The 22,713-nt window shown below is 43.9% G+C and overlaps 1 protein-coding gene across 1 annotated transcript in view; it reads right to left on the bottom strand.

Moving 5' to 3' along the window:
- The window catches only part of EBPL (EBP like), a 33,536-nt gene extending 15,128 nt beyond the window's left edge, over nucleotides 1-18,408 (bottom strand). Inside the window, exons 1-2 of the mRNA XM_075850062.1 lie at nucleotides 18,092-18,408; nucleotides 14,765-14,834 (exon numbers count right to left, since the gene is read on the bottom strand). Of these exons, the coding sequence (XP_075706177.1) occupies nucleotides 14,765-14,834; nucleotides 18,092-18,280 (259 nt within the window). The 5' untranslated portion in view covers nucleotides 18,281-18,408. The remainder of the gene's footprint in view (nucleotides 1-14,764; nucleotides 14,835-18,091) is intronic.
- Nucleotides 18,409-22,713: the final 4,305 nt, after the last annotated feature.

The raw sequence follows: 22,713 nt of genomic DNA, 5'->3' as shown, positions 1-22,713 counted from the left end.
GAAAAAAAATAAAAATCTTATACTTCTGTGCTTCTTCGTCCAGTCTGGCCTCTTAGGATGAGGATTCATCCCATGTGACCACTGCAGCCAATCACATATAACCACATAGTGACTGAATAATACCCCCATACTGTTATTGAATAATACCACCACACCATAACCACATAGTGACTGAATAATACCCCTATACTGTTACGGAATAATACTGCCACACCATAACCACATAGTGACTGTATAATACCCCCATACTGTTACTGAATAATGCCGCCACACCATAACCACACAGTGACTGAATAATACCCCCATACTTTTACTGAATAATACCACCATACCATAACCACATAGTGACTGAATACCCCCTTACAGTTACTGAATAATACCGCCACACCTTACCACATAGTCACTGAAAAATACCCCCATACTGTTACTGAATAATACCGCCACACCATAACCACATAGTGACTGAATAATACCCCATACTATTAATGAATAATACCGCCACACCAAAACCACATAGTGACTGAATAATACCCCCATACTGTTAATGAATAATACCGCCACACCATAACCACATAGTGACTGAATAATACCCACATACTGTTTGTAAAGGATCTGCCAGACACAGCTTCTGTGTCGACGCCCGTGGTTAATCAGTCTGCATCTGTGCCTAGGTCTGATAGAGTGACTCCATCACTCAGGCTGGGAGGCTGAGGAGTGGGAGAGCCTATCGCGGCCTGGCCAGACGGTTCTAGCTCCCGCCCTCGGTCTATTTATACCTTCAGTTGTTGCTTGTCCTTTGCCTGTGATTTTCCTGTTTTTCCTGGCTCTCCTGCTCCTGCTATTATTATTGACCTCTGCTTCATTTTGACCCTGGCTTTACTGACTACGCTCCTGCTCTGCATTTGGTACCTCGTACACTCCTGGTTTGACTCGGCTCATTCACTACTCCTGTTGCTCATGGTGTTGCCGTGGGCAACTGCCCCATTTCCCTTAGCTTCTGTGTACCCTTGTCTGTTTGTCTGTCGTGCACATATTGAGCGTAGGGACCGTTGCCCAGTTGTACGCCGTCGCCTAGGACGGGCCGTCAAGTAGGCAGAGACTGAGTGGCGGGTAGATTAGGGCTCACCTGTCTGTCTCCTACACCGTCATTACATAATCACAGGCCCATATACCTTTTCTACCCTGGTCCCTGACTCAACTATGGACCCCCTTGAGACCCTGGCTCAGCAAATGCAGGGTCTCTCCCTACAGGTCCAAGCCCTGGCTCAGAGGGACAACCAGCGTGATGCCACCCTGGTAGTGCCCCCCACCTCACCTCTTGAACCCCACCTCAAGTTGCCTGACCGGTACTCAGGGGACCGGAAGACTTTTTCTCCTTTCGGGAGAGTTGTAGGCTCTATTTCCGTCTAAGGCCCCACTCCTCAGGTTCTGAGAGCCAGTGAGTGGGTATAATTATGTCCCGGCTCCAGGACGGCCCCCAAGAATGGGCCTTCTCCTTGGCTCCTGACGCCCCTGAACTTTCCTCCGTTGATTTTTTTTTTCTGCTCTCGGGCTCATATATGACGAGACTGACAAGACTGCCTTTGCCGAGAGTCAGCTGGTGACCATACGTCAGGGTAAGAGACCCGTTGAGGAGTACTGCTCTGACTTTAGGAAGTGGTGTCTAGCTTCTCGGTGGAATGACTCTGCCTTGAGGTGCCAGTTTAGATTGGGTCTGTCGAACGCCCTGAAAGACCTGTTAGTTAGCTATCCCTCTTCTGACTCTCTAGATCAGGTTATGGCTTTACCGGCACATCTTGACCGACGTCTCAGGGATCGACGACTTGAACGTTTTTGTGCTTTCTCCTCTGGCTCCCCCATTATGGCTCCCGAGGTTCCGTTGCTTCGTTCTTCCATGGAAAACTCGGGTGAACCAATGCAACTCGGGGCCTCCGTGTCTCCCTAACAACGTAGAGAGCTCCGCAGGAAGGATGGTCTCTGCTTCTACTGTGGGGATGACAAGCATCAAGTGAACAACTGTCCTAGGCGTAAGAATAAGCAGCCGGAAGAACTTACGCGCCTAAGTGATTATCGGGGAGGTCACTTGGGCGCACAGGTATTTCCCGTAAATATGAAACCTAATAAGATCTTGCTTCCCTTTCAGGTCTCTTTTGAGGGTAGGTCTGCTACCGGCAGTGCCTTCGTGGATTCAGGGTCTTCTGCTAATATTATGTCTGTGGAATTTGCGATGTCTCTAGCTATGCCATTGATTGATTTGCCTAAACCTGTCCTGGTAGTGGGCATCGACTCCACTCTACTTGCTAATGGTTATTTTACGCAGCATACCCCTGTATTTGAACTCAGGGTTGGCTCCATTCATTTGGAGCAGTGCTCTATATTGGTGATGCAGGGATTATCGTCCAATTTGGTTTTAGGCCTTCCCTGCAGTGGCGTAGCTATAGGGGTCGCAGCGGTCGCAACTGCGACCGGGCCCCGTAGCTAGGGGGGCCCGCAGGCCCCCCTCACCACACTAGCGCTGCAATGATTGCTCTACATTGCTGGGTCCCTGCTGTGGTACAAAAGAGACCCAGTAATGTAGCTTAAAGCATTGGTGGCAGCTCAGCTGTCAGAGAGTCATTGCGTGGAGGGGGAACAAGAGGGTGGAAAATGAATGATAGATGAATCCACTCATCTTACGAGACCCAGCCCCGCCCACTGTACTGTCCACCCAATCAGCTCACTTCTTGCTGTTTCCCTCTTCCTCGTGACCTGTACAGAGGGAAAGGAATGGCTACAGCAAGAAGATGGTGTGCGTGTCTGCTGCTCCCCTGCAGTACGAGCTGCTGACTCCACAGCAGATGTAAGTAGCAACTAGTAATCCAGCTCTTAACCCCTTCACTGTGTGTATGTATGTCTGTCATGCTGAGCAGTCACACCTCAGGGCTGACAGTTTAGCATAACAGACAAAGTATCTATCTATCTATCTATCTATCTATCTATCTATCTATCTATCTATCTATCTATCTATCTATCTATCTATCTATCTATCTATCTATCTATCTATCTATCTATCTATCTATCTATCTATCTATCTCATATCTACACTGGCGTAGCTATAGGGGTCGCAATTGCGACCGGGCCCCGAAGCCAGGGGGGCCCACAGCCCCCCGCACCACATCAATAAAAAGTTACTATAGTAACTCGGGCCGCGGGCCCCTGTTACTATAGTAACAGACTGACCTTACCTTCCTGGTTCCGGATCGCAGCGGAGGTCCTGACGTCACAGCGCTATGTACCGCGCACAACATCGAGAGGACAGAACTTCTGCCGCGGCTGAAGAGGAAGGTAAGATTAGTTGCTCTGACTGGCGGGGTCCGACTCCCGGGACCCGCCAATCAGCTGTTTTGAAGGGGCTGCAGCACTCGTACGAGAGCTGCTCCCCTTCATTCCGGTCACACTGTGAATCGGTGTCGGCGATTCACAGTGTGGGCGAGTAGTGAAATGAAGGGGAAGCAGCTCTCGTACGAGTGCTGCGGCCCCTTCAAAACAGCTGATTGGCGTTTCCCGGGAGTCGGACCCCGCCAGTCAGGGCAACTAATCTTACCTTCCTCTTCAGCCGCGGCAGAAGTTCTGTCCTCTCGATGTTGTGCGCGGTACATAGCGCTGTGACGTCAGGACCTCCGCTGCGATCCGGAACCAGGAAAGTCCCGGAAGTCGGACCCAGACACATCAGCTATTCATGGCCTATCCTGAGGAAAGGCCATCAATGTTTAGGGACTGGACAACCCCTTTAAGCCTACGATGTAGCAGGCTTAGAGGGCCCATGAGACAGGATCACAGATTGTGTGATCCTGTTTGCTGGGCCCTGTATCTAAGACAATCACATGGTAGGCTTAGATACATGGCCCATGTGTGATCCTGTCTGTGGGACCCTGTATCTAAGCCAACCACACTGTCGGTTTAGATACAGGGCCCCAGCACACAGTAATCTTATACTGTATAAGATTACTGTCTGCTGGACCCTGTATCTAAGCCTACGTTGTGGTAGGCTTAGATACAGGGTCCCACAGACAGTATCACACATGGGCCCTGTATCTAAGCCTAACACACTGTCGGTTTAGATACAGGGCCCCAGCACACAGTAATCTTATACTGTATAAGATTACTGTCTGCTGGACCCTGTATCTAAGCCTACGTTGTGGTAGGCTTAGATACAGGGTCTCACAGACAGTATCACACATGGGCCCTGTATCTAAGCCTAACACACGTGTTACTAATCATTTTTTGTGTGTTTTCTTACAGGTTCGGTCGTTGGACTACGGCGGATTCCAGGACTACTTCGATGACGGCTTTTTTTTTTGTTATCAATAAAATGGTTAATGAGGGTTGTGTGGGGTATTTTTTTATTTCAATAAAATATTTTTTATATGTCTTTGTGGTTTTTTTTAAACTATATTACTACCGCCTTAGTAATGGCCGCCGGCTGATTGACAGCATCCATTGCTAAGGCGGGGCTTAGTGTTAGCCGGTGCAGAGGCTAACACTAACCCCCTTTATTACCCCGGTACCCACCGCCACCAGGGGTGCTGGGAAGAGCCGGGTACGATCCAGTACTTGACCATCTGTAGTGATGGTCGGCCACTGGGGTGGCCGCAGGCTGGTATTATCAGGAGGGGAAAGGCCAAAAACAGTGGCCCTTCCCACCCTGGTGATGCTAGGCTGCTGCTGCTTTATTGTATCTGGCTGGTTATGAAAAATGGGGGGGACCCCACGTCATTTAAAAAAAGATAAAATAAAACATAATTGGAAAGAACGATGTGGGGTCCCCCCCAATTTTCATAACCAACTAGATGCAACACAGCAGCAGCAGGCAGCATTACAAGGGTGGGAAGGGCCACTGTTTTTGGCCTTTCCCAGCCTAATACTACCAGCCTGCGGCCACCCCGTTGCCTGCCCGTCACTACAGATGGTCGGGTACTGGTTCGTACCCGGCTCTTCCCAGTGCTCCTGGTGGCGGTGGGTACCGGGGTAATAATGGGGGTTAGTGTAGCCTCTGCACCGGCTAACATTAAGCCTCGCCTTAGTAATGGAGGTTATCAAACAGCCAGCGGCCATTACTAAGGCGGTGATAATAAAGTTTAAAAAGATACAAGCACATAGAAAAATAATTTCATTGAAATAAAAAAACAACCCTCATTAACCATTTTATTGAGAATAAAAAAAACGCCGTCATTGAAGTCCTCGAATCCGAAGTCCAACAACCGAACCTGTAAAAAAAACACAAACACACAAAAATAATCAGTAACACATAAAGAAGCAAAATTATTATTCTTACCTATCCTGGGTCCAGCGCTGGAGCCGCAATGTCAGCGAGCTGGGCCGTGTATCTAATCCGATCATGTGTGATACTGTCTGCTGGGCCCTATATCTAATCCAATCATGTGTGATACTGTCTGCTGAGCTGTGTATCTAATCCAATCATGTGTGATACTGTCTGCTGGACCCTGTATCTAATCCTATCATGTGTGATACTGTCTGCTGAGCCACTGTATCTAATCCTATCATGTGTGATACTGCCTTCTGAGCCACTGTATCTAATCCTATCATGTGTGGTACTGTCTGCTGAGCCACTGTATCTAATCCTATCATGTGTGATACTGTCTGCTGGGCCACTGTATCTAATCCTATCATGTGTGATACTGTCTGCTCAGCCACTGTATCTAATCCTATCATGTGTGATACTGTCTGCCCAGCCACTGTATCTAATCCTATCATGTGTGATACTGTCTGCTCAGCCACTGTATCTAATCCTATCATGTGTGATACTGTATCTAATCCTATCCATAGTTTATAGGGTCGTAGTGCTATAGATATGCTATGCTGTCTCATATACACACTTTTTTTGGGGCGGACACACATGTATTGGGGCTATTTCCCTGACATTTTAAGCCCTGAGGGTATGTTCACACGGCAGCGTCTGTTACGGCTGAAATTACGGTGCTGTTTCCAGGAGAAAACAGCACCGTAATTTCAGCCGTAATGGCATGTGCAGGCGTCTTTTGCTGCGTCCATTACGGACGTAATTGGAGCTGTTTTTCTATGGAGTCCATGGAAAACGGCTCCATTTACGTCTGAAGAAGTGACAGGAACCTTTTGACAGAGGCGCGTAAAAAAAAAATGACCGTCGGCACAGAACATTGTAAGACCCATTCAAATGAATGGGCAGAAGTTTGCCGACGCTTTTGAGCCGCATTTTCGGACGTAATTCACTGCTAAAACGCCCGAATTACGTCCGTAAATAGGGTGTGTGAACCCAGCCTTAGTGACGCCCCCGGCTGCTAGTGCTGCATTGTTGGGTCACTTAGGAGACCCAGCGATGCAGCTGAAAGCTGCGGACCGTCGGCCATGAGAAGTTTGCAGGGGGGGGGGCCCAGTAAGAATTTTTGCATCGGGGCCCATGAGCCTCTAGCTACGCCCCTGCTTCCCTGGTTGCAGTTACATAATCCCACGTTTAACTGTAATACTGGGGATCTTACCAAATGGGGTAATGAATGCATGGCGGAGGAGGTGAACACTCTACCTGAGTTTATTCAGGACTTCGCTGATGTTTTTCTAAAAAGGCCTCCGAAGAGTTACCTCCTCACAGAGAATACAATTGCGCAATCGATTTGGTACCAGGAGCTAAGCTCCCTAAGGGTAGGATATTTAATCTCTCTTGTCCCGAACGTGAAGCCATGAGAGAATATATCCAGGAAAGCCTGGCCAAGGGTTACATTCGACCCTCTACTTCTCCAGTAGGTGCTGGCTTCTCGTTCGTAGGGAAGAAGGATGGTGGTCTTAGGCCTTGCATCGATTACCGAAACTTGAATAAGGTCACTGTAAGGAACCAGTAACCCCTTCCTTTGATTCCTGATCTCTTCAATCAGGTTCAGGGGGCCCAATGGTTCTCTAAGTTTGATCTTCGGGGGGCTTATAACCTTATCCGCATCAGAGAGGGATGAGTGGAAGACTGCGTTTAACATGCCCGAAGGCCATTTTGAATACCTCGTCATGCCCTTTGGGTTGTGTAATGCTCCCGCGGTCTTCCAGAATTTCATAAATGAGATTTTAAGAGACTACCTGGGGGTATTTCTTGTAGTGTACCTTGATGACATACTTGTGTTTTCCAAGGACTGGTCCTCCCACATTGAGCATGTCAGGAAGGTGCTCCAGGGCCTTCGGGAAAACAAACTCTTTGCTAAAATCGAAAAATGTGTGTTTGGGGTGCAGGAGATACCATTTTTGGGTCAAATCCTCACTCCTAATGAATTCCGCATGGACCCGGCCAAGGTTCAGGCTGTGGCTGAATGGGTCTAACCTGCCTCCCTGAAGGCGTTACAGTGCTTCCTGGGGTTTGCTAATTATTACAGGAGATTTATTGCTAACTTCTCGGTCATTGCTAAGCCTCTTACGGACCTTACTCGCAAGGGTGCTGATCTCCTCCACTGGCCTCCGGACGCGGTTCAGGCTTTTGAGGCCCTTAAGAAGTGCTTTATCTCGGCCCCAGTGCTGATTCAGCCTAACCAAATGGAGCCATTCATCGTGGAGGTTGACGCCTCCGAGGTGGGAGTGGATGCTGTCTTGTCCCAGGGTACCAGGTCCCTCACCCATCTCCGTCCCTGTGCCTACTTCTCCAGGAAGTTCTCGCCCACTGAGAGTAACTATGACATTGGCAACCGCAAACTCTTAGCCATTAAATGGGCATTTGAAGAGTGGCGCCACTTCTTGGAGGGGGCTAGGCACCAGGTAACGGTCCTTACCGACCACAAGAATCTGGTTTTCCTAGAATCTGCCCGGAGGCTAAACCCGAGACAAGCTCGATGGGCGTTGTTTTTTACTAGATTCAACTTTTTGGTCACCTATAGGGCTGGGTCTAAAAATATCAAAGCTGATGCACTGTCGCGTAGCTTCATGGCCAGCCCTCCTTCGGAGGAAGATCCTGCTTGTGTTTTGCCCCCAGGTATAATCATTTCCTCTGTTGATTCTGACTTAGTCTCCGAAATTGCGGCTGATCAAGGTTCAGCTCCCGGGAACCTTCCTGAGAACAAGCTGTTTGTTCCCCTGCAATTCCGGCTAAGGGTACTCAGGGAAAATCATGACTCTGCACTATCTGGCCATCCAGGCATCCTGGGTACCAAGCACCTCATTGCCAGAAACTATTGGTGGCCTGGGTTGCCTAAAGACGTTAAGGCCTACATCGCCGCTTGTGAAATTTGTGCTAGGTCCAAGACTCCCAGGTCCCGTCCAGCGGGCTTACTATGTTCTTTGCCCATTCCCCAGAGACCTTGGACCCATATCTCCATGGATTTTATCACCGATCTGCCTCCATTCCAAGGCAAGTCGGTGGTGTGGGTTGTAGCAGACCGCTTCAGTAAGATGTGCCACTTTGTGCCCCTCAAGAAACTATCCAATGCTAAGACGTTAGCTACCTTGTTTGTCAAACACATCCTGCGTCTCCATGGGGTTCCTGTCAATATTGTTTCTGACAGAGGGGTACAATTTGTTTCATTCTTTTGGAGAGCTTTCTGTAAAAAGTTGGAGATTGACCTGTCCTTCTTCTCGGCCTTCAAAAAATTTGCGCCTTAAAGTCCCGTCCAAAAAATGTGCTCCCCGGTATATAGGGCCGTACAAGGTCATTGAGGTCCTTAACCCTGTCTCCTTCCAACTGGAGTTACCCCTGTCTTTTCGAATAGACGACGTGTTTCATGCCTCCCTCCTGAAACGCTGCTCCCCGTCCTTGGCTACCTCGAGGAAACCTCCGGTCCCTGTTCCCATCCCTGAAGGGGTAGAATTCGAGGTGGCCAAGATTGTGGATAGCAGGATGGTCCAAGGCTCCCTCCAGTACCTGGTCCATTGGAGAGGATACGGGCCTGAGGAGAGGACTTGGGTACCCGCCCGGGATGTTCACGCTGGGGTATTGCTCAGGAGGTTCCATCTTCGGTTCCCCAATAATCCAGGTCCACCTAGAAAGGGTCCAGTGGCCCCTCATAAAAGGGGGGGTACTGTAAAGGATCTGCCAGACACAGCTTCTGTGTCGACGCCCGTGGTTAATCAGTCTGCATTTGTGCCTAGGTCTGATAGGGTGACTCCATCTGTCACCACTCAGGCTGGGAGGCTGAGCTGTGGGAGAGCCTATCGCGGCCTGGCCAGACGGTTCTAGCTCCCGCCCTCGGTCTATTTATACCTTCAGTTGTTGCTTGTCCTTTGCCTGTGATTTTCCTGTTTTTCCTGGCTCTGCTGCTCCTGCTATTATTATTGACCTTGCTTCATTTTGACCCTGGCTTTACTCACTACGCTCCTGCTCTGCATTTGGTACCTCGTACACTCCTGGTTTGACTCGGCTCGTTCACTACTCCTGTTGCTCACGGTGTTGCCGTGGGCAACTGCCCCATTTCCCTTAGCTTCTGTGTACCCTTGTCTGTTTGTCTGTCGTGCAGATATTGAGCGTAGGGACCGTCGCCCAGTTGTACGCCGTCACCTAGAACGGGCCGTGCAAGTAGGCAGGGACTGAGTGGCGGGTAGATTAGGGCTCACCTGTCTGTCTCCTACCCCGTCATTACACTGTTACTGAATAATACCACCACACCATAATCACATAGTGACTGAATAATACTGCCACACCATAATCACACAGTGACTGAATAATACCCCCTTACTGTTACTGAATAATACCACCATACCATAACCACAGTGACTGAATAATACCCCCATACTGTTACTGAATATTACCGCCACACTATAACCACATAGTGACTGAATAATACCCCCATACTGTTACTGAATGATACCGCCACACCATAACCATATTGTGGTCGGGGTCATGGATACATAAAGGAGCCACATTTGGCACCCTTAGACAGTGGCAGATCATCATTGGGGCGGTTAAGGCTCCCAGGGGGCTAATGGCCGCCTGAACTGCACATGACCGCACGGACCCCCTCATGCCCGGTGGCGTCGCTAGCACCGGAGGGGGCCCAGGTGCCAGGGCCGCACCTGTCATGAGGCGAGGTGAGCTTCTGTCTGACTCCCAGCTATTAGCAGCCGTGGTCTGTGCTGTGATCTTACATCTCCCTGTGCTGCTTTAGAAGCTCCCCCTCCAGCCCCCCTTCCATGCTCTACACACCTCTCTTCCTCCTGCTGCTGATGCTGTTACCAGTCGGGACGGGAGGGAGGGGAGGGGAGACTGTCTGCGGCACTGTCGGGCCATCAAGCTGCTGAACGCCCTTCACAAATATCCTACATAAAAGGTAAGTGCATATGTGTTTACAATGTGTACTTTATATGTGTATAATGTGCATATTCATGTGTGTCTGTGATGGGTACATGTGTGTGTATTTATGTGTATATATATAGTGTATGTATGTATGTATGTATGTATGTATGTATGTATGTATGCATGTATGTATGTATGTATGTATGTACAGTGGAGGAAATAAGTATTTGATCCCTTGCTGATTTTGTAAGTTTGCCCACTGTCAAAGACATGAACAGTCTAGAATTTTTAGGCTAGGTTAATTTTACCAGTGAGAGATAGATTATATAAAAAAAATAAAAAAAAATATGTATGTATGTATGTATTAATGTATATATAGTGTGTGTGTGTGTGTGTGTGTGTATATATAGTGTGTGTATGTATGTATATATAGTGTGTGTGTGAGTATGTGTGTATGTATATATAGTGTGTATATATATATATATATATATATATATATATATATATATATATATATATAGTGTGTGTGTATGTGTATATATAGTGTGTGTATGTATGTATATATAGTGTGTATGTATGTATGTATGTATGTATGTATGTATATATAGTGTGTGTATGTGTGTATGTATATATAGTGTGTGTATGTGTGTATGTATATATAGTGTGTGTATGTATGTACAGTGAAGGAAATAAGTATTTGATCCCTTGCTGATTTTGTAAGTTTGCCCACTGTCAAAGACATGAACAGTCTAGAATTTTTAGGCTAGGTTAATTTTACCAGTGAGAGATAGATTATATAAAAAAAAATAAAAAAAATAACATTGTCAAAATTATATATATTTATTTGCATTGTGCACAGAGAAATATGTATTTGATCCCCTACCAACCATTAAGAGTTCAGCCTCCTCCAGACCAGTTACATGCTCCAAATCAACTTGGTGCCTGCATTAAAGACAGCTGTCTTAAATGGTCACCTGTATAAAAGACTCCTGTCCACAGACTCAATTAATCAGTCTTATTCTAACCTCTACAACATGGGCAAGACCAAAGAGCTTTCTAAGGATGTCAGGGACAAGATCATAGACCTGCACAAGGCTGGAATGGGCTACAAAACCATAAGTAAGACGCTGGGTGAGAAGGAGACAACTGTTGGTGCAATAGTAAGAAAATGGAAGACATACAAAACGACTGTCAATCGACATCGATCTGGGGCTCCATGCAAAATCTCACCTCGTGGGGTATCCTTGATCCTGAGGAAGGTGAGAGCTCAGCCGAAAACTACACGGGGGGAACTTGTTAATGATCTCAAGGCAGCTGGGACCACAGTCACCAAGAAAACCATTGGTAACACATTACGCCGTAATGGATTAAAATCCTGCAGTGCCTGCAAGGTCCCCCTGCTCAAGAAGGCACATGTACAGGCCCGTCTGAAGTTTGCAAATGAACATTTGGATGATTCTGAGAGTGATTGGGAGAAGGTGCTGTGGTTAGATGAGACTAAAATTGAGCTCTTTGGCATTAACTCTACTCGCCGTGTTTGGAGGAAGAGAAATGCTGCCTATGACCCAAAGAATACCGTCCCCACTGTCAAGCATGGAGGTGGAAACATTATGTTTTGGGGGTGTTTCTCTGCTAAGGGCACAGGACTACTTCACCGCATCAATGGGAGAATGGATGGAGCCATGTACCATCAAATCCTGAGTGACAACCTCCTTCCCTCCACCAGGACATTAAAAATGGCTCGTGGCTGGGTCTTCCAGCATGACAATGACCCGAAACATACAGCCAAGGCAACAAAGGAGTGGCTTAAAAAGAAGCACATTAAGGTCATGGAGTGGCCTAGCCAGTCTCCAGACCTTAATCCCATCGAAAACTTATGGAGGGAGCTGAAGATCCGAGTTGCCAAGCGACAGCCTCGAAATCTTAATGATTTACAGATGATCTGCAAAGAGGAGTGGGCCAAAATTCCATCTAACATGTGTGCAAACCTCATCATCAACTACAAAAAACGTCTGACTGCTGTGCTTGCCAACAAAGGTTTTGCCACCAAGTATTAAGTCTGGTTTGCCAAAGGGATCAAATACTTATTTCTCTGTGCACGATGCAAATAAATATATATAATTTTGACAATGTGATTTTCTGTTTGTTTTTTTAAATAATCTATCTCTCACTGGTAAAATTAACCTAGCATAAAAATTCTAGACTGTTCATGTCTTTGACAGTGGGCAAACTTACAAAATCAGCAAGGGATCAAATACTTATTTCCTTCACTGTATGTATGTATGTATATATAGTGTGTGTATGTGTATATATAGTGTGTGTATGTATGTATGTATATATATATATATAGTGTGTGTGTATGTATATATATATATATATATATATATAGTGTATGTATGTGTATATATAGTGTATGTATGTGTGTGTATATATATATATATATATATCCAAGAAAAAGAGACTGGAAGCAGCACTCAGCAAAAAAATGTGAATTTATTCACCCAACACAGCAACGTTTCACTTCCTCCATGGAAGCATTTTCAAGCATGGAGGAAGTGAAACGTTGCTGTGTTGGGTGAATAAATTCACATTTTTTTGCTGAGTGCTGCTTCCAGTCTCTTTTTCTTGGATATATGCATGAGGAGCTCGTCACTCCTTGATATTTTGAAGCTAGCACCAACCGTTTCTGGCTATTGACACAGTGCTGCTCCTATGTTTGGATCTTCTATATATATATATATATATATATAGTGTGTGTGTATATATAATATATTTATTTCTGTAGCAATTCCGCAGAAACTAGCAGAAATTCCGCTGCAGAAAATGGTGCGTATTTTGCTGCATTTTTCACAATGTTGTAGGATGGTGACGTTTCCTCTGAAAAACGCAGCAATTCAGCCCACTATCCGCAGCAGGAATTGACATGCTGCGGCACGAAAAATATGCACCGCAGGACAACATTTCTGGTTGGAGATTTTACGCAGCGTCTGGATGAGATTTGTTAAATCTCACTCACTTTGCCACTACTGTATTCTGTGTATTTTCCGGGGGGAAAATACGCAGCAATTCCGTTAAGTCTGGACAAGCCCTAATACAGTAGCAGCAGAGTAGATTAGATGTGGACAATTCTCATCCATACGCTGCGTAAATGATAAGTGGAAAAAAAACACTGCTTATTTGTTTTTTGGGTCTTCCCCATTTAATTCAATGGGGAGGTAAAACCCGCAACAAATAACAGATGTTATGTAAAAACGCAATTTAGAAAAAATAAAAATCTTATACTTGCCCAGAATTCTGTTTCTTCGTCCGGGCCGGCCTCCTGGGATGACGTTTCACCCCATGTGACCGCTGCAGCCAATCTCAGACTGCAGCAGTCATATGGGATAAAATGTCATCCCAGGGCTGCAGTGTAGCGACGCTGTGTAGCACTATATACAAGGGGGGCGCTGTGTGGAACTATAGATAAGGAAGAGAGCGCTGTGTGACACTATATACAAGGGAGGAGTGCTGTGTGGCTCTGTCTATAGGGGGCTGTGTGGCTCTATCTATAGTGGGCTGTGTGGCTCTATCTATAGAGGCTGTGTGATGCTATCTACAGGGGGCTGTGTGTGGCGCTATCTATAGGGCGGGTGGCGCTATCTATAGGTGTGTGTGTGTGTGTGTGTGTGTGTGTGTGTAGCTATCTATAGGGGGTGTGGCGCTATCTAGAGGTGTGTGTGTGTGTCGCTATCTACAGGTGTGTGTGGCGCTATCTACAGTGGGGGTGTGGTGCTATCTACATGGGGGGTTGGCGCTATTTACAGGAGGCACTGTGTATGTGGTGCTTTACTTTACAGTGTGTGACACAATTATATTCAGGGGCGCAGTGCATGATGATATGATATTTAGGGGCTGCAGAAATGGGTCATGGCCGGGAGAAGTCGTCTGGACCGGATGGAGAAAAAAACAGGAAAAAAAACTACTAGCATCTGAGAAGTTGTCACCTGTGAGTCACTGGATTTGTAGAGAATCTGTCCCCTCGCCTGACATGTTTATTATAGGAAATCCTTGTATTCCACATAAAGTCTTTGTGCCGTTCAGGACTGATAGAAAAATTGGTGCTACCATTCCCCTTGTCAGGAGGATGTGTCCCTATACAGTGTGACACTGTTAGTGTGTAGGGACACAACCCTGTGAAAGGGGAATCGTAACACCCATTTGTTAATGCTTGCGCAAAAAGGTAGTGTAAGCAATAGTTACGGCGCGGCTGGGTGACGGTGGAGAAGAGGGGCCCAAGTTTGGGTAATAGCCCAGGGCCTATGGTCTACTTAATCCGCCACTGCCCATAGATATGTGCATTGGATTTATACTAAGAATGAGCAATGCAATTCTTACATGTTTGACAAAAGGCCATATTAAAATTTAATCCAGAGTGGACAATAAGCCGTCTGACTCCCTAGTGTCCTCCCCTATCTATTCCTGCTGGCTCTATCTGATACAACTAGTTGGATGGGTGTGATAAATGTGGCATGCATTACCTAGATTAATACTTACAAAGAGAAGCCAAAGCCCCATCAGACGTGGCAACTGTCCCCACTAGGGAAAGGTAAACGAAGGGGCCCTCCTGGAAGTACAGACAAGTTATATGCGGATTAGTGTTGTACATACATTACAATTCTCTACTGCCCTAAACCGAAAAAAAACATCCCATAAAAGAGCTACTTACAACATTTATATCTACATCCCTGCGGCTTGTCAGCTCAACATTTGAACATGAATGAATATCATTTTTAGGGTCAGAAGAACCGACTGCAACACAAGCACTGACCTGCCCAGTGCATTTCTAGTGACAGCGATGCCCACATTCTACCACTGTGCCACCATAATATGACTGTGTTTGGTAACACACACGTCACTGCCTACAGACTTTCTGCATACAAAGACTTCAATTTATACAGTAGATCCATAGTCTCCCTGTATGGACGCACACGTGTAAATAAATACACACAACTGTATCGCAGCAGTCTTGGTTCCGGGACTAAACGTAAGGAAGATAAATAAAAACTAATACAGTGATGAAACAAGAGCAATTGACATGTGGCTCTATATACATATCCCAACTGTACAGAGCTGCAGATATCTATTGATCGATCGGTCTATCTAATTTAAATGAGATTCCCCCTATTTATCCATCTAACCTCTGTACATGATATATAGATTATACTGTACACATGTATTACCTCTACACATGATATACAGATTATACCGTACACATGGATTACCTCTACACATTATATATAGATTATACTGTACACATGTATTACCTGTACACATCATATATGGATTATATTGTACACATGTATTACCTGTACACATGATATATAGATTATACTGTACACATGATATATAGATTATACTGTACACATGATATATGGATTATATTGTACACATGTATTACCTCTACAAATGATCTATAGGTTATACACATGTATTACCTCTACACATAATATATAGATTATACTGTACACATGTATTACCTCTACACATAATATATAGATTATACTGTACACATGTATTACCTCTACACATAATATATAGATTATACTGTACACATGTATTACCTCTACACATGATATGTAGATTATACTGTACACATGTATTACCTCTACACATAATATATAGATTATACTGTACATATGTATTATCTCTACACATGATATATACCGTAGATTGTACTGTACACATGTATTACGTCTACACATGATATATAAATTATACTGTACACATGTATTACTTCTACACATAATATATAGATTATACTTTACACATGTATTACCTCTACACATGATATATAGATTATACTGTACACATGTATTACTTCTACACATAATATATAGATCATACTGTACACATGTATTACGTCTACACATGATATATAGATTATACTTTACACATGTATTACCTCTACACATGATATATAGATTATACTGTACACATGTATTACCTCTACACATGATATATAGATTATACTGTACACATGTATTACCTATACACATGATATATGGATTATACTGTACACATGTATTACCTCTACACATGATATATGGATTATACTGTATACATGTAATACCTCTACACATGATATATGGATTATGCTGTACACATGTATTACCTGTACACATGATATATAGATTATACCGTACACATGTATTACCTCTACACATGATATATAGATTATACTGTACACGTGTATTACCTGTACACATGATATATGGATTATACTGTACACATGTATTACCTCTACACATGATATATAGATTATACTGTACACATGTATTACCTATACACATGATATATGGATTATACTGTACACATGTATTACCTGTGCACATGATATATAGATTATACTGTACACAAGTATTACCTCTACACATGATATATAGATTATACTGTACACATGTATTACCTCTACACATGATATATAGATTATACTGTACACATGTATTACCTGTACACATGATATATAGATTATACTGTACACATGTATTACCTGTACACATGATATATGGATTATACTGTACACATGTATTACCTATACACATGATATATGGATTATGCTGTACACATGTATTACCTGTACACATAATATATAGATTATACTGTACATATGTACAACCTCTACACATGATTTATAGATTATACTGTACATACATGTATTACCTCTACACATGATATACAGATTATACTGTACACAAATATTACCTCTACACATGATATACAGATTATACTGTACACATGTATTACCTCTACACATGATATATAGATTATACTGTACACAAGTATTACCTCTACACATGATATATAGATTATACTGTACACATGTATAACCTCTACACATGATATATAGATTATACTGTACACATGTATTACCTCTACATATGATATATAGATTATACTGTACACAAATATTACCTCTACACATGATATATAGATTATACTGTACACAAGTATTACCTCTACACATGATATATAGATTATACTGTACACATGTATTACCTCTACACATGATATATAGATTATACTGTACACATGTATTACCTGTACACATGATATATAGATTATACTGTACACATGTATTACCTGTACACATGATATATGGATTATACTGTACACATGTATTACCTATACACATGATATATGGATTATGCTGTACACATGTATTACCTGTACACATAATATATAGATTATACTGTACATATGTACAACCTCTACACATGATTTATAGATTATACTGTACATACATGTATTACCTCTACACATGATATACAGATTATACTGTACACAAATATTACCTCTACACATGATATACAGATTATACTGTACACATGTATTACCTCTACACATGATATATAGATTATACTGTACACAAGTATTACCTCTACACATGATATATAGATTATACTGTACACATGTATAACCTCTACACATGATATATAGATTATACTGTACACATGTATTACCTATACACATGATATATAGATTATACTGTACACATGTATTACCTATACACATGATATACAGATTATACTGTACACAAATATTACCTCTACACATGATATACAGATTATACTGTACACATGTATTACCTCTACACATGATATATAGATTATACTGTACACAAGTATTACCTCTACACATGATATATAGATTATACTGTACACATGTATAACCTCTACACATGATATATAGATTATACTGTACACATGTATTACCTCTACATATGATATATAGATTATACTGTACACAAATATTACCTCTACACATGATATATAGATTATACTGTACACAAGTATTGTCCTGTACACACGTAATACTACTCACCAGAGTGAAGTGCACAATGGCATCATAGAAGAGCCAGACCAGCACCCACCTGTCAGTGCCAGAGCACCTCTTCCCCAGGCGCTGCGCCAACGCATAACCCAGTGCCAGCTGAGCAGCGCAGGCTGCCAGGGAGTACACAGTGACTGTGCTCACCAACGATGCCCCTTCTCCCTCATGTGCAGCTGCCATGGCTACTGATCTTGCTGTTTTCCTCCTCCACAGCAGGTAAAGCCTTGAACATAGTGTGGTGGGAGGGGGCTGCGTTACAGAGAACACAATCCCCCAACCCTCTCCCAGACTTGAGTGGCTGCCTGCAGGATCTCCCCATGTGCAATCCTCCCCCAGTCACCCTGCCCGGACATAGGCCACTCCCGGCACTGTACTGTGATTGTGGTAGAGAGGGGGTAAAGAGCAAAGCCTCAAGGCTGCCACATAGAGTTTCTTCTCAATGAATTAGAATATCATCAAAAAGTTTATATATTTCAGTAATTCAATTCAAAAAGTGAAACTCATATATTATATAGATTCATTACACACAGAGTGATCTATTTCCAGCATTTTTTCTTTTAATGTTGATGATTATGGCTAACAGTACAACATTTAGTATCTCAGAAAATTAGAATATTGTGTAAAAGTTGAAGATTGTAGACTCATGGGGTCACACTCTAATCAGCTATTCAACACAAAACACATGCAAAGGTTTCCTAAGCCTTTAAATGGACCAAGAGTTTGGTTCAATAGGCTACACAATCATGGGGAAGACCACTGACTTGACAGTTGTCCAGAAGACAGTCATTGACACCCTCCACAAGGCGGGTAAGCCACATAAGGACATTGCTAAAGAAGCTGTCTGTTCACAGTGCTGTATCCAAGCATATTAATGGAAAGTTGAGAGGAAGGAAAAAGTGTGGTAGAAAAAGGTGCACAAGCAACAGGGATAGCCGCAGTCTTGAAAGGATTGTCAAGAAAAGGCCATTTAAGAATCTGGGGGAGATTCACAAAGAGTGGACTGCGGCTGGTGTCAGTGCTTCAGGAACCACCATACAGAGAAATATCCAGGACATGGGCTACAACTGTCGCATACCTTGTGTCAAGCCACTCATGACCCAGAGACAACGTCAGAAGCGTCTTACCTGGGCTAAGGAGAAAAAGGACTGGTCTTCTGCTCAGTGGTCCAAAGTCCTGTTTTCAGATGAAAATAAATTTTGCATTTCATTTGGAAATCAAGCTCCCAGAGTCTGGAGGAAGAGTGGAGAGGAATCAATCCAAGTGTCTTGCGGTCCAGTGTGAAGTTTCCACAGTCAGTGATGGTTTTGGGAGCCATGTCATCTGCTGGTGTTGGTCCACTGTGTTATATGAAGTCCAGAGTCAACGCAGCCGTCTAGCAGGAAATTTTAGATTACTTCATGCTTCCCTCTGCTGACAAGCTTTATGGAGATGCCGATTTCATTTTCCAGCAAACTCACTATACCTAAACCCCATAGAGAATATATAGGGTATTGTCAAGAGGAAGATGAGAGACCCAACGATGCAGTCGACCTGAAGGCCGCTATCATACAACCTGGGCTTCCATAACACCGAAGCAGTGCCACAGGCTGATCGCCTCCATGCCACGCGGCATTGATGCAGTAATTCATGCAGAGTCGGAGCCCCGACCAAGTATTGAGTGCAAATACCGTACATAGTTTTCAGTAGGCCAACATTTCGGTATTAAAAATCATTTTTGAAATTTGGCTTATTTAATATTATAATTTTCTGAGACACTAAATTTGGGGTTTTCATTAACTGTTAGCCGTAATCTTCAACATTAAATGAAAAAAATGCTGGAAATAGATCACTCTGTGTGTAATGAATCTATATAATATATGAGTTTCACTTTTTGAATTGAATTACTGAAATAAATTAACTTTTTGATGATATTCTAATTCATTGAGAAGAACCTGTATTATGTATGGATGCACCATCTCAGTTTATATAGAGCAAATTATTCATAGCCAGCCAAAGTGCCAAATAATAACAGCCAACATCTCAGCGATTTTTGATGCGTTTTTTTAACACGCTGCCAAAAAGTCTCATATAAATGCACCCTGAGGCCAAATGCACATAATGTGTATTACATGCGATTTGCTGCGCATATTTTCTTGTGGTAGTAACTCAGTACCAACAAAGTAAATGAGATTCCAAGTAATCTCATGTACACGTTGCAGAATTTTTCCGCACGTCATTTGACCTGTGTTGCGTATTTTAAAATCTGCCACATGTCAATTCAAATTGCGTTTCTGCCTGCGAATTGTATCTGACAAGTTTATTAAAAAAATGCACCAAAATCCGCAGCATAAAGCCTCACATATTTCCGCATCATATTGTAAAAAACGCACCTAAAAACACATAAAAAAATGCACTATTTGGTGCAGATTTTACCTGCGGAATTACCTGTGGTTTAGATGCGCTTTTTCTGCAACAAATTACACAACGTGTGCAGGTAGCCTAAGTGTTGACCTCTGAGCAAGCTGCAGAAGCGTCAATACATGTGGGGTACCAGATGGACACTTGTAACACAGGGATGTGTTAATCTTTATTCACACAGTCTGCTGCTTTTTTTATATACTCACACTGTACCGGATGCAAAGTTGCCAACATTTGAAAATTTTTCCAGGGACACTTAGGTTGTGGCGTCTTTAGTGCGTGTGTCGTAGGGGGGGTGGCTTAACTGGTAGGCGTGGCTAGTGGTCGTGGCTTTCTTTCCAGAATTTCTACATACAAATAAACGGACAAAAATCTCTGCACTAGTTTGGCTGACAACTACTACTATGGTGGCCAATATCTCTCTCTGGTTATCCAGTTGTTTATAGGCAGGTGATGTCTCACTAGGGCTTGGCGATATGTGCTGACCACTACTGGTAGAGTAAAAACCAGCATAGATAGTGCCAGACTCAGTGCCCCTTGTAGCTGGTGCTCCACACTGCCCCCAGTAGATAGTGCTACACACTGCTTCCTGTAGATAATGCCACATGGCCCCCTTGTAGATAGTGTCACTGTGCCCTCTGTAGATAGTGACACTCATCCCCTTTTTAGATAGTGACACAGAGCACTCTGTGGATAGTGCCACAGTGCCCTCTGTAGATACTGCCACAAAGCCCCCTCTGTAGCTGGTGCCACACAGCCCCCTCTGCAGCTGGTGCCACATAGCACACAGCCCCCCTCTCCTGTAGATATGGCTCCCCCTGGGAGGGGAATCCCCAGCCATAGCATTGCCGACGCTCTGGTCAGGGATTTCTCTCTAGGAAGGGACCCTGAATTCACTGTCCATATATGGACAGTGACATCATCAGGGGTGTCCTCTATGAGCAAAATCCCAGGTCAGAGCGCCGGCAACACTCTGGTCGGGGATTCCGCTGCAGTAGGAGCCCCGGACCTCATTGTCCATATATAGACAGTGACGTCGTCAGGGGTTTCCTCTATGAGTAGACTCCCTGGCCATAACATTGGCAAAGCTCTAGCCAGGCTCATTCCACTCTTAGAGGAACCCCTGATGCCGTCACTGTCCATATATGGACAGTGAAGTTAGGGGCTCCTCCTGGAGTGCTGGAATCCCCGGCCTGATTGTTGCCGATGCTCTGGCCGGGGATTCCGCTCCAGGAAGAGTGAATGGCAGAGCAGGAAGCGGATAGTTTTCTGCTCTGTCATGGTATATGAAGATGCAGATACAATTAAATGGTACAGTAATTTGCCAGGACTGTCTCGGGAGTTGGCAGTTATGCTGATTGTACATTGATATATACTATATTCTAAGTAGCTAGGTTTATACCTTTTGTATTTTGTGACAGGATGCGCTTATACAAGAGGTTTATCCTTCTCTAGGATAGTCTTATGTGGGAGGTATATATGTTTTTTGTACTTATGACTTAAATAAACTTTGTCTACTTTTGCATTTATATTGGTGTGCATGTGACCTTTATACACACGGTCGCATTCCGCTCTTGGGATATTTTGTATACATTGTTCTGCATTATTTTGCACTAAGCATGCGGTGCCCGCCATTGCCTTTGTTTACACAAGTCAGATTATCTTGTGACTGACTCAAACCAAACCCTTAGCACATAGCTGATCTCCCCTATAATGCAATTTATAACCGTGATAAAAAGAGGCGTAACAGGAAGCTCCTGGGGTCAATTCACATGATGCGTTCAAATCATGTTTTTTGCTGCAATTTTGCAATAATCAAGGAAAAAACCTATTTGACACGGGAGTATACCATAAGAGAGCCCCCTACCTACCATGTGCCATTCATAAAACTAGTTTCCTCTCATGTGACAGATTGCCTTTGTGCACCCTTCACGCATCAGCGCCCAGGTGCAACTTCTACCTCTACACCCCCCATAGAGTAGGAAAATCGAGAATGTGCATATGTGCCAACAGTCACCTTGCTTCATGGGTCTTTCTCGTGAACTTAATCTAAAGGAGCTAGAGTTTGTACAGATTTGCATTGAAAGGCGTTTTTCGTTGCAGTTTTTGGGGCGTTACAAATGTCCTGTGACTCAGGATACAAATGTTTTAGTGAGTATGGATGTGTACACTTGCTTATTCCGATATAAAATCTGCCACATATTGCATTTTTGCAG

This window comes from Rhinoderma darwinii, chromosome 2 (assembly GCF_050947455.1).
Source record: "Rhinoderma darwinii isolate aRhiDar2 chromosome 2, aRhiDar2.hap1, whole genome shotgun sequence".
In the NCBI taxonomy this organism is placed as follows: Eukaryota; Metazoa; Chordata; class Amphibia; order Anura; family Rhinodermatidae; genus Rhinoderma; species Rhinoderma darwinii.
The sequence above is the reverse complement of the archived record's forward strand: the minus strand, read 5'-3'. Positions and strand labels throughout refer to the sequence as shown.